This window comes from Heterodontus francisci, chromosome 42 (assembly GCF_036365525.1).
Source record: "Heterodontus francisci isolate sHetFra1 chromosome 42, sHetFra1.hap1, whole genome shotgun sequence".
NCBI classification, from domain to species: Eukaryota; Metazoa; Chordata; class Chondrichthyes; order Heterodontiformes; family Heterodontidae; genus Heterodontus; species Heterodontus francisci.
In genome coordinates this window covers 3,170,330-3,183,399 of record NC_090412.1, presented here as the reverse complement: position 1 = coordinate 3,183,399, position 13,070 = coordinate 3,170,330, and the positions used below count along the sequence as shown (strand labels likewise).

Here is a 13,070-nt window from a genome sequence, read left to right as displayed (position 1 = left end):
TAGTGGATATTAACTTTGTAGATCAGCTCAGAAGTTTGGTATTAAGGTAAAATGTTTTCCGAAATAAGTAACCATTAAAATTTAGAAGATGATTGTTTTCTCCTCAGTTCCAGCATACATGTATATTATTCAAGCAGTGATCAATCTCTGAACCTTATCCGGGTACATGCCTGCTATGAGTATTTATCAGCTGTATAACAATCAGCATCTTGTCCAAAAAACTTAGTGAATTAGTGGAATCTGGAACTTTGTTTGCAGCTTTTGTACGTGAGGCTGCATTGTTGGAATAATTATGCTAAATTATGGTTGTTCGCATCTTTGGCAGGTTTGTAAATAAAATATTTCCAAAATATACTTTTATCCATTGGTATAAGACACATCATGACTTGCAGGGAACCTTTAGAATATATTGCATTGAAGTTGAAAAACCTGAATGTGTGACATTTTTGTAGTTATAAAGAATTTCATTACTTCAGAAAATGTGGGAAGTTTCTGTAAGAAAAAACTCAAAACAGGACAAGAATATGGTTCACTTTGGTTTATCTTAAACATGGGTGTTTTAGGGATTTTGGAAGCTGAAATTCAAAAGCAGTTTATCGAGAGACAGCTCAGTTGGTGGGTAGAAACCAAACTGCCTGTTGGTTATAAATCCACTAAGTGAGCACCAACTGGGAACTTTCAAGTGGTTTGATGTTTTTCTTTGCTAATTGGGGTTTTGTGACAGTGAGATAGAATCAGCTGCCACAGTACCTTGCTCCTGTATCTTGTGTTAGCGGAGATTTATGAGCCAGTAATTCAGTGAAACAGTTCTGAATTCCCAAACAGCAAGTGATGCCTTAATGGTTTGTGAATATTGTCAGGGCCACTGGATTGAATTGTCCCATTAACTCCCTACTGTAGCCTTCATGGCTTGTATAAAGATTTTGTTGCTGGGTTTCGACACTTGGGCAGCAGGTCTGTTAGAAGCGCCCTAACTTAGAAAGTATGACCAAGGATTATCTTAAAATATGGCATCCCATGACTGATCACTGAATTGGCAACCAAAGATGACGTTATCTAGTTTTTTTCTCATTTTACAGCACCGCTGTACAAGGGTTATCCTGAAGCATGTAATTCAGTAATCAAAATACAATGATCAACTAATCACAGACATTTCAACATCCTTAATTAGATCATAAGTTTGGTTTTTCTGTTCCTGTTGATGTGGTAAGGTTCAGTTTCACCGATAAATACTTCAGGATGTATTTCAGTAAGGCCAAGGGTTTAAGGTTGCTTGTGGCACTCTGGACCCTATTGATTACTTTTATTTCCTGAGTAACTTGTGGCTTTCGACTTGGAAATTTGACTAAAATTATTTTACCGTAAACTGCAATCCTACAGGATAGGTTTAAGCAGAACGCAGAGATTTTGATGACTTAATGATAACAATGTCACTGTGCGCCAGTGTCTGTTTTGGACACTTGTTGATATGTGTGGGACGTACGTTGAGTCATGATTATTGTGTTCATTTATAAATGAATGGATGATGTCAGATATAAGCAGTGCTCTGGCGTAAAGCGACTTGTTACTTGTAAAATCCATTGTTTTGCTCTGCAGACTTATTAGAATATTGGAGACGCTTTCTGGTCGGTCTTTGCTGTTGATGTGCGAATAACTAAGAGCCTAACAGGTAGCCTTTTCTGCATTCGCATTGATGGAAAGCAGTTTGAGGTCAGCATGGAGGCACAAAGTGGTAGGATTATTCAGGAGCTTACACCCACCCCATCTGATGCTATTGCAGTGCAGCTGAAGATCTCAAGACTTGAGTGGTGATCTCACTGCAGCTTACTCGCTTGTGCAGGATTTTTGTAGTACTTGAGTTTTCCGATGAAAACTTGTAAACACTTTGTCATTGAACTTTTCCAAAGTTGGCACACAATGGACAGTCCTGCTTGTTCTTTCGTAAAATTAATAGCAAAGGAAAGAGTGGAGCAGTGTTAGCAATTTGAAGGATGTTTGTGCAGAGCTCTTTAGCCACTATCTTGTTGCCAGTCGCAGATATTAGTCTGCAATACAGCATGGACTCTCACTGTGTGATGTAGCTGGTGTGTGTATATTTTATATAATATATTTTATACAATTATCTCCATACATACACCCGTTTCAGATTTGTGGCAGTATAACTGCTGCTGAAGTGTTGTTAAGTGTGTGGCTATTTGTTTTTACAGCATACTAACACTGTTTATGTAAACCACTTTGGAGACAGTAACGGAGAGCCTGCCTTCCATGTCTATATTCTCCCTTTTTAACATATGCTCCGGAATGCACTTGCTGCATCAACTGGAGGCTTTTTTTTGCTGTTGTGGTAGTGTGATTGGCTTATTAGTGTGAGGGCAAACATAATCCAATTTATACCCTTCCACTGATAACTTTGGGAGCAAGAGAGCATGCTGCTCTTTTTGTCAAAGCCATTTGTGTTTTTTCCTGTTCTTGCTCTTTTCTGAGCTTGTACTTTCTATCGTGCCTTTCACAACCTCAGGAAATCCCAGAGTGCTTTACTTTTCTTTCCAAAAATATACTTTATTCATAACATTTTAAAAGAACATTACATGAGTTCAAATTTGACATTACATAAAATGCAATACAGATCAGTTTCTTTCAATACAGTACATGAGGTGCCTCACTACACTTGCCATTACAAGTTACATTTACAATGTACATTTACATTTCATGTCAAACATTCTCTGGACATCCCAAAGTGCTTTACAGCCAATGAAGTACTTTTGATGTGTCGTCCATGTTGTAATGTAGGAAACACGACATTGGGATAAATGACCAGATAATCTTTAGTGATCTTGGTTGAGGGATAAACATTGACCAGGACACTAGGGATAACTCCCCTCCTCTTCTTTGACATAGTGCCATAGGATCTTGTGAACAGGTTTAAATCTGAAGCACAACTGGATTACTTCCAATTTCTTTCTTTTTCCCTTCAATTTCCTACCCGAAAGAAACTGAAGATAACCTGGCTGAGCTATTGGGAGCTATTCTGCAAATTCCAGTCAGCTTTACTGATGCTGCATAAGTTGCCCCCGTTTGCATACCCACACTGGCTGAACTAGTTCGGCAGCAATAGCTGGTTGTGCCAGTTTCACTCCCAGTCCATGTTGTGTTAATCTCAACTGGGGTGATAGTGGGACTGCCAAAATGGGCCTCAGTGGACCTGGCTTAGGGAGGAGAAAATTGCCCAGAGTTTCTGTTCCTGATTACCATTCAGAGATTCCACTGTGTGGCTGACTTTGAAGTGGCCCAGCAAGCCAGTCAGTTGTTGAACAACCACTACTCAGTACAAATCTGCTGCAAGTGTTTGATTCAGGCACTGTTGTACGCTAGCAAAGGTTGATACAACAATGCTGGCTTTATTTCTGTAATATAAGCTTGGGACTAATTAAGTTATTTGGATTTTATAATATCAAAACTGCTTCATATTGTCCGGCTATCTTTACACTGGCTGTTAATGGATACGAGGTAGGTGGGCTTACTGACTTAAGGGAATAACCTGTTCAGGTTTACTCATTTTTGAATTTAAAAATGATTTATAGAAACACTTCAGTTTGCTACTTTCTGCAGTTGTTAAGTTGAGTCAACTTGGTTCACAAGATGCACAAAATTGAAATAAAAGCAAGAGTGAGATTCACTTACAGTTAAGTGCTGGTGTGATTATATAGTGACTGTCACTCATAGAGTCATAGTGTTATACAGCACAAAAACAGGCCCTTCAGCCCATCGTGTCCATGCCGGCCATCAAGCATCTATCTATACTAATCCCATTTTCCAGCACTTGGCTCGTAGCCTTGTATGCTATGGCGTTTCAAGTGACCATCTAAATACTTCTTAAATGTTGCGAGGGTTCCTGCCTCTACCACCCCTTCAGGCAGTGTGTTCCAGATTCCAACCACCCTCTGGGTGAAAACATTTTTCCTCAAATCCCCTCTAAACCTTCTGCCCCTTAACTTAAATTTATGCCCCCTGGTTATTGACACCTCCGCTAAGTGAAAAAGTTTTTTCCTATCTATGCCCCTCATATTTTTGTATACCTGTATCAGGTCTCCCCTCAGCCTTCTCTGCTCTAAGGAAAAGAGCCTCAGCCTATCCAGTGTCTCTTCATAGCTGAAATGCTCCAGCCCAGGCAACATCCTGGTGAATCTCCTCCGCACCCTCTCCATTGCAATCACATCCTTCCTATTGTCACTGCCTCAGGACATTCTTAAGTACTTTTGGGTTTTTTTAAAGCTGGGAGTAAAGTGGCTAGGCAGAAGGACTTGGGTAATTTCACAGCACTGGATCAGAGACAACCAATGGTAGAGGAAAGGGTGCAAGGAATAATTCGCGAATGAAGGTTTCCTGTGGGATGCAAGGCTTGAGATCACTCAACTGGGTGGGATGAGACTGGAGTGATTTGCAAATGGAAGTTTTGGTGTTAGCTGAGGGGGAGAATGAGCTTGCAGAGGACAAGGGAACTGGAAGTCCAGGAGTTCAGGTGAGAGTGAGGAGGAAGACTATATTTCAAATGAATTGTAACTTGGGAGGTTTGAGGCAGGGATGTCAGCTAGGAAATGGAATGTTGAAGTGCTGACAACGTGGACTAGGGTATCGGTGGTTCTAAGGGATAGTTGGGGACAGAGGCAGGCCTAATGTTGTAGAGGTGAAGAAAGTGCTGTAAAGCACTTTGGGATGTCCAGAGAATGTTTGACATGAAATGTAAATGTAACTTGTAATGGCAAGTGTAGTGAGGCACCTCATCTACTGTATTGATTATAGCAAATGAGGGGCAGGAAACTAATTTTGGATGTAGGTAGAACTGTCACTACATTGGAATATAGTGATAGGTTGTCATCTTTGTACACTCTTGCTCTCATTTGAGCAGATTAATCTAGTTCCTGAGGAGCTTCCTTTGAGGTTTGTCTTCACTGTGTAAACACCCCACACTATTTGTTGTATAGACTACCATTCCCTGACTGTTTCTCACATTTCACTTCAGTTTTCACTGGCACGTTTTAAAGTGCTTCTGTTCAGCTCCTTAGAATGTAGGAAATATCCAGTCGTCCAGCCGGCTAGTGCTATGGTAATTGGAAGTTTAAAATTAGCATCTGAATTGAAGTGCTAGTGAGTGAAGTGTGTGTCAGCAGTATGTGCAGCCATTGTAGGAACCTTTATGCAGCCTGTAGCACTGCACTGACTTGTCTCTGTTTCCTGTCCCATGCAAGGTAACATGTGCTTCCCAGTCTGCCAGATTGGAAACTGATCAGGATGACCTTGCATTTTGATTCTGGTGTGATGTATTGATGCTACAGTACAAAGCACCACTACAGTGCGCAGGAGGGACTAAATTAAATTGCATTTCACATCTCCAAAGTGTACCTTGGAAGAGAATATTATGATCTGAAATTTTTTTTCTTCTAATTTCAGGTGAGACCAGTTCGGGGATGTACTTGGCCAAATAAAGATGAATCAGCAGGGTCATATGGCATCTTATGGGCAGCCTCAGCATGGTTACCAAGGTACCAGCAATACGGATACAACAGTCAGCATACAGCAGGTATTCCAACCTCTCAATATGGACCATACAATGGACCTGTCCAAGGTTACCAACCAACTGCTGCACCACAAGGTATGTATTATAGCCAACTTAGAAAGAAAACACAAGGGGTATCATGTATAATTGATGCAAAATCTTCGTTCATTCTGCCATTTGCCCATCTAATTTTTATGTTTGATTTCTCCTTGATCTGCAAAATGCCATTGTTCTCTAAAGTTACAGATGAAATTCTTGGAATGTTCTTGAGACTTGAATTTATTCTCTTTGTCTTTCTCTTTGCAAATTTTTGGGAAACTAGCACAATATCAAAATGAGGTACGAGGCTTGTTAAAGCTATTAACAAATAAATCATCTTGTTTTATAAATTGAGACACTTTTTTTCTTTATTGACAATTGTTCACTTTCTGTTCAAGGGCAAACATGTAAAATATGAATTTAGGGATGGTGGATACAGATTTTAGTTTTCAATTTCTGTTTGCTGAATGAAATCTGTGCTTGAGCATTTAGATATGTTGCTGTCATCGAAGAATACTTTTTTCTTTTCCTGAATATAATTTAAAGAATTTACTGACCTCTGTTTCTGGTCCATTCAGAATATAGTTGGATAGAATTGGATATGTAATTTTTTTACAGTGCAGTGTACTCGATCAGTCCCCTCTCAAAGCTTTGTGTGGGGTGGGGGGGGGAGGTGGGAAGAGGTTTCCCTTATTCATATTCTGGATGAGTAAAGATAGACAAAATCAAATCAGACTGAATCTAACACAGATGGTGTTCATAATTAACCTGGCAAATATTTCATCTGTAATGCAGAAAGATGTGTGTAAATAATCACAATTTAAGAATACTTTTTATTGTTCATTGTTTGTAGTGAGATTGTGAGGCTGATTATTTCTTCTCCTGCACAACGCAGTTGTAGATCTTGTCTGTTTCTCCTCTTGAATGATCTGTTAGACCTGATTTGTGATTGGTCCTGATCAATTCAACAATGCATTTAAAAATTTTCTCTTTTTCCAATGTTTCGTTGACGGGGCTTTTACCTGGTGAAGTGGGAGGATCATCAGTCAGTCTGTTCACCTTTTGATGGGGAGAGCAGGGATGTTATGAATTGAAGAGTTTTAGTATATGTAGACAGACACCATTTTTTTTTCTTCAGACAGGAGATTTTTTGAAACTCCCCTCCCTCCCCTCTCTCTCCTTCTCTCCCCCCCCCCCCCCTTCCCCCCCCCCCCCTTCCTCCTTTCTCCCACCCCCCCCATCCTCCTTTCTCCCCCCCCCCCCATCCTCCTTCTCCCCCCCCCCCCCATCCACCTTTCTCCCCCCCCCACCATCCTCCTTTCTCCCCCCCCCCCCCCCATCCTCCTTTCTCCCCCCACCCCCATCCTCCTTTCTCCCCCCACCCCCATCCTCCTTTCTCCCCCCCCCCCCATCTCCTTTCTCCCCCCCCCCCATCCTCCTTTCTCCCCCCCCCATCCTCCTTTCTCCCCCCCCCCCCATCCTCCTTTCTCCCCCCCCCCATCCTCCTTTCTCCCCCCCCATCCTCCTTTCTCCCCCCCATCCTCCTTTCTCCCCCCCCCATCCTCCTTTCTCCCCCCCCCATCCTCCTTTCTCCCCCCCCCCCCATCCTCCTTTCTCCCCCCCCCCATCCTCCTTTCTCCCCCCCCCCATCCTCCTTTCTCCCCCCCCCCATCCTCCTTTCTCCCCCCCCCCATCCTCCTTTCTCCCCCCCCCCCCATCCTCCTTTCTCCCCCCCCCCCCCATCCTCCTTTCTCCCCCCCCCCCATCCTCCTTTCTCCCCCCCCCCATCCTCCTTTCTCCCCCCCCCCATCCTCCTTTCTCCCCCCCCCCCCATCCTCACTTTCTCCCCCCCCCCCCCATCCTCCTTTCTCCCCCCCCCCATCCTCCTTTCTCCCCCCCCCATCCTCCTCCTTTCTCCCCCCCCCCATCCTCCTTTCTCTCCCCCCCCCCCATCCTCCTTTCTCTCCCCCCCCCCCATCCTCCTTTCTCTCCCCCCCCCATCCTCCTTTCTCCCCCCCCCCATCCTCCTTTCTCCCCCCCCCCATCCTCCTTTCTCTCCCCCCCCCCATCCTCCTTTCTCTCCCCCCCCCCATCCTCCTTTCTCCCCCCCCCATCCTCCTTTCTCCCCCCCCCCCCATCCTCCTTTCTCCCCCCCCCCCCCATCCTCCTTTCTCCCCCCCCCCCCATCCTCCTTTCTCCCCCCCCCCCCCATCCTCCTTTCTCCCCCCCCCCCCCCATCCTCCTTTCTCCCCCCCCCCCATCCTCCTTTCTCCCCCCCCCCCCATCCTCCTTTCTCCCCCCCCCCCCATCCTCCTTTCTCCCCCCCATCGTCCTTTCTCTCTCTCCCCCCCCCATCGTCCTTTCTCCCCCCCCATCGTCCTTTCTCCCCCCCCATCGTCCTTTCTCCCCCCCCCATCGTCCTTTCTCCCCCCCCCATCGTCCTTTCTCCCCCCCCCATCGTCCTTTCTCCCCCCCCATCGTCCTTTCTCCCCCCCCATCGTCCTTTCTCCCCCCCCCATCGTCCTTTCTCCCCCCCCCATCGTCCTTTCTCCCCCCCCCATCGTCCTTTCTCCCCCCCCCATCGTCCTTTCTCCCCCCCCCATCGTCCTTTCTCCCCCCCCCATCGTCCTTTCTCCCCCCCCCATCGTCCTTTCTTCTCCCCCCCCCATCGTCCTTTCTCCCCCCCCATCGTCCTTTCTCCCCCCCCATCGTCCTTTCTCCCCCCCCCATCGTCCTTTCTCCCCCCCCCATCGTCCTTTCTCCCCCCCCATCGTCCTTTCTCCCCCCCCCATCGTCCTTTCTCCCCCCCCCATCGTCCTTTCTCCCCCCCCCATCGTCCTTCTCCCCCCCCCATCGTCCTTTCTCCCCCCCCCATCGTCCTTTCTCCCCCCCCCATCGTCCTTTCTCCCCCCCCCATCGTCCTTTCTCCCCCCCCCATCGTCCTTTCTCCCCCCCCCCATCGTCCTTTCTTCCTCCCCCCCCCATCGTCTTCTCCCCCCCCCATCGTCCTTTCTCCCCCCCCCATCGTCCTTTCTCCCCCCCCATCGTCCTTTCTCCCCCCCCCCATCGTCCTTTCTCCCCCCCCCATCGTCCTTTCTCCCCCCCCATCGTCCTTTCTCCCCCCCCCATCGTCCTTTCTCCCCCCCCCATCGTCCTTTCTCCCCCCCCCATCGTCCTTTCTCCCCCCCCCATCGTCCTTTCTCCCCCCCCCATCGTCCTTTCTCCCCCCCCCATCGTCCTTTCTCCCCCCCCCATCGTCCTTTCTCCCTCCCCCCCATCGTCCTTTCTCCCCCCTCCCCCCCATCGTCCTTTCTCCCCCCTCCCCCCCATCGTCCTTTCTCCCCCCTCCCCCCATCGTCCTTTCTCCCCCCTCCCCCCCATCGTCCTTTCTCCCCCCTCCCCCCCATCGTCCTTTCTCCCCCCTCCCCCCATCGTCCATTCTCCCCCCTCCCCCCCATCGTCCTTTCTCCCCCCTCCCCCCCATCGTCCTTTCTCCCCCCTCCCCCCCATCGTCCTTTCTCCCCCCTCCCCCCCATCGTCCTTTCTCCCCCCTCCCCCCCATCGTCCTTTCTCCCCCCTCCCCCCCATCGTCCTTTCTCCCCCCTCCCCCCCATCGTCCTTTCTCCCCCCTCCCCCCCATCGTCCTTTCTCCCCCTCCCCCCCATCGTCCTTTCTCCCCCCTCCCCCCCATCGTCCTTTCTCCCCCTCCCCCCCCATCCTCCTTTCTCCCCCCCCCCCCCATCCTCCTTTCTCCCCCCCCCCATCCTCCTTTCTCCCCCCCCCCCATCCTCCTTTCTCCCCCCCCCCCATCCTCCTTTCTCCCCCCCCCCCCATCCTCCTTTCTCCCCCCCCCCATCCTCCTTTCTCCCCCCCCCATCCTCCTTTCTCCCCCCCCCCATCCTCCTTTCTCCCCCCCCCCCCCCATCCTCCTTTCTCCCCCCCCCCCCCATCCTCCTTTCTCTCCCCCCCCCATCCTCCTTTCTCTCCCCCCCCCCATCCTCCTTTCTCCCCCCCCCCCATCCTCCTTTCTCCCCCCCCCCCCCCATCCTCCTTTCTCCCCCCCCCCCCCCATCCTCCTTTCTCCCCCCCCCCCCATCCTCCTTTCTCCCCCCCCCCCCCATCCTCCTTTCTCCCCCCCCCCCCCCATCCTCCTTTCTCCCCCCCCCCCATCCTCCTTTCTCCCCCCCCCCCATCCTCCTTTCTCCCCCCCCCCCATCCTCCTTTCTCCCCCCCCCCATCCTCCTTTCTCCCCCCCCCCCATCCTCCTTTCTCCCCCCCCCCCCATCCTCCTTTCTCCCCCCCCCCCCCATCCTCCTTTCTCCCCCCCCCCCCATCCTCCTTTCTCCCCCCCCCCCATCCTCCTTTCTCCCCCCCCCATCCTCCTCCTTTCTCCCCCCCCCCATCCTCCTCCTTTCTCCCCCCCCCCCATCCTCCTCCTTTCTCCCCCCCCCCCCATCCTCCTCCTTTCTCCCTCCCCCCCCCCATCCTCCTCCTTTCTCCCTCCCCCCCCCCCATCCTCCTCCTTTCTCCCTCCCCCCCCCCCCATCCTCCTCCTTTCTCCCTCCCCCCCCCCCCCCCCATCCTCCTTGTTCCTCACTTTCCTCATCTACCTTGCCTCAGCATGTTCACTTCTAGCTGGATACAGTGACAACAGATGGGAGACCTCTCCTGCCTTGGTAGAATCCCCAAGCAGCTTTTATTTTTTTTGTGTTCAGACGAGTGTTTTGAATCCACAAGAGCCATTACATTGTTCTTGCCTCAAGATGTACACCTTTGTGCACCTGCACCAGGATTTGTGGATCCCAGTTGAGAATGAGAACCTTGCTTGTTTTTAACCAATCCTGAACCTTGGATACTTTGTCCCTCGCCACTTTCATCGTAATAAGACTCCTTGTAAGAGTGAGCATGCTGGGATCCATTAGCATGTCAACCCTGTTTGTCCTTTTATTTTGAACAGCATAATGTTTAAATGCTTTGTGCAAAATTAAGAGACCTTTGTAAGGTTATGGAATCATTTTGTGATCATAGTCATTGAAATTTGAACAGCATGAAGCCATTCAACCATCCTTTCCAGTGCTGGTTCTTCAATTATCCGTTAATTCCATTTCCCTATCCTTTCCCCATAATCTTTTATGCTCTCCTTTTTAAATTAAGTTACAGTCATGGCCGCAATAGTAGTGCCCTAAGACATTTCAAGTTTGAAGAACCTTTGAGAAAAATATTCCCATTATTCTTGTGATTGAGTTTATGGCTGTTAGATATTTACTTCTGAAAAGTGGAAGCAATCTTGCACTATTTACCCTCAATGCCTTTGTTAATTTTGAAATGATCTGTTAAGACTTGCCCCAGTTTAGCCTTTTGCATTCCCATGGCAAAACCCCAATTTTAAAAACATTTAGAACTGTAATCTCTCATTCTTGGTAATATTCATGTGATTCTTTGTCTGTTTTTCATGTTTCTAATATCTTCCTATAAAGGAGATTTTTACAATTGCACAAAGCTCTCTAACTGTGGCCTAACCAATGTCTGGTCCAAATTCAACCTCACTTTTCCTGTTCTGTTGAATACTCCATTACATAAAAGCCTATTTGCCATTTTTTTTCAATGGCCTTTTCAATCTGCACTTCTTCCCTTTAAAAATGTTTCCATCTACGCTAGATACATCTGATAGATCACACTAAATCATACCATTTATCATATACTTCCTTTCACCATATTCCCAAAATATATTGCTTGTTTCTCTGTATTGAACTGCATCTTCTCACCTGCCAGCCTGTCTGTCCTCTGGCAATCTCTGCTTCCTCAGAGTTTACCATTACCCCATTTTGGTATTGGCAAATGTAATTTTTTTTTTCCTTGTGCCTATGTCCAAAACAAAAATGTGCCAACACAGTTCCATGGGACACATCTTTATTTGCATTTTCCAATTCTGAGCTCTAGAGGGTTATCCATTACTTAAGTAAGACCAAGCAGCTTATAAAGTCCTGCCATGTCCCTTCCTGCTTTATTCAATAGGCGTGTAACATGTATTGCCCTGCAATCTTGTGACACATTTTCTAAGATTTTTCGAAAGCTATGTTGCATGCACTTGTTCCCCCCTCCCAACCTCCATCAGTATCGTGGGAAGCATAACACCTGACCCTGGTGATTTAGCTATTTACATTCGGATTAATTTTTTTAAAAGCTTTTTTTGAACACTTGTATTCAATGGTGACTGTTTAAGACTCCTTGGATATACCCATTTTCACTTCCCTCTGGAAAATCTGAAGTGAAATACTTCAGCATTTCAGCCATCCTTAGCTCTGAGTGTCCCCATCCTTTTGACTATCATTTTATTTCCTATATGTTTATAAAAACCCTCACTATTTCCCTGTATGTTGACCAGTCATTTTTCGTATTCCTCCCTAATTCCACTTTGTACGTTTTCATGCTTGATATAATTCTCAGTTTTCTGCTTTTCCACCAATGTTTATTATATGCCTTTTAAAAAAAAAAAATCATTTTTATGGTGTTAGTATTTATCTGTGAAACCCCAGCCTTTGTCTCATCCTGTTTACTACATACCTTATCCATCACTTAAATATCTCCCACTACGACTCTGCTGTTTGATTTGACGTTTCAGACATCATGAGTTGATTATGTTGATTTGTCAGTTATGTTTCCCATGTTTTAGGAGTGGGATGTAGTGTTGCTAATATTGTTTGCATATTAAGAATTCATTTGGTTTAAAATTGAATAAAAGCATGCAGGAGGATGCTTAATGGTGCATTATATTCCTTTGTGGTTTGTTTGCAGTGTAACAGGAGGCAGTGCATTTGCTAATGTCACTTTCATGTGGCTTTTGAATGGCTTGAATGTTTCCTGACTTGAAGCATTTTCAAAGCAACAACCATTCTCAAAATGAAAATTAAAAGATGTCACTAATTTACAGAAGTTGTATTGTGATATGCATTTCTGTATTTTGATTGCCACAGTTTACTTGACAAGTGCTTTTAATTTCACAGTTGAATGTGCAACATTTTTGTTTATTTATGTGGATAACTAATTTAACACCTTGAATTGAACAAATCTCCTTCCACAAGCAGGACTAGTGGAAGGCTGATGCATGTTTGACCCTTATTTGAAGTTATGTCTGTATTTCAAATTTCTCAAAATAGCTTAAATTTTAGCAGTCGCCCCTTCTGAAGGAAAGTCTCATTTTTTGCTAATCAGAGCTTCAGTGCAAGATTTTCTGTAATTACAACAATTTGCTCTATTTAGTAACAGAACTTTGAATATGAGATTCAGCCTCTTTGGAGAAAGAAGCCAAGAGTTTTCTCAAGTTCTAATTTTTCTTTTGTGAAGTTGACTGTTGCTGGACATTTCACTTTAATATTTCAACAGGAGCTGAACAAAGCTTTATTAATGTTTCTACGCAATCATTAATTTTTCATAGTGCATCATCAGCTTTAGACTTTTAAACCCTTTGTACAGTCCA

The 13,070-nt window shown here is 46.5% G+C and overlaps 1 protein-coding gene across 1 annotated transcript in view; it reads left to right on the top strand.

Annotated features, from left to right (window-relative positions):
- The window catches only part of LOC137355391 (protein transport protein Sec24C-like), an 83,166-nt gene that overhangs the window by 13,064 nt on the left and 57,032 nt on the right, over nucleotides 1–13,070 (top strand). Inside the window, 2 exon segments of the mRNA XM_068020392.1 lie at nucleotides 5,449–5,537; nucleotides 5,540–5,650. Coding sequence (XP_067876493.1) covers nucleotides 5,486–5,537; nucleotides 5,540–5,650 — 163 coding nt within the window. The 5' untranslated portion in view covers nucleotides 5,449–5,485.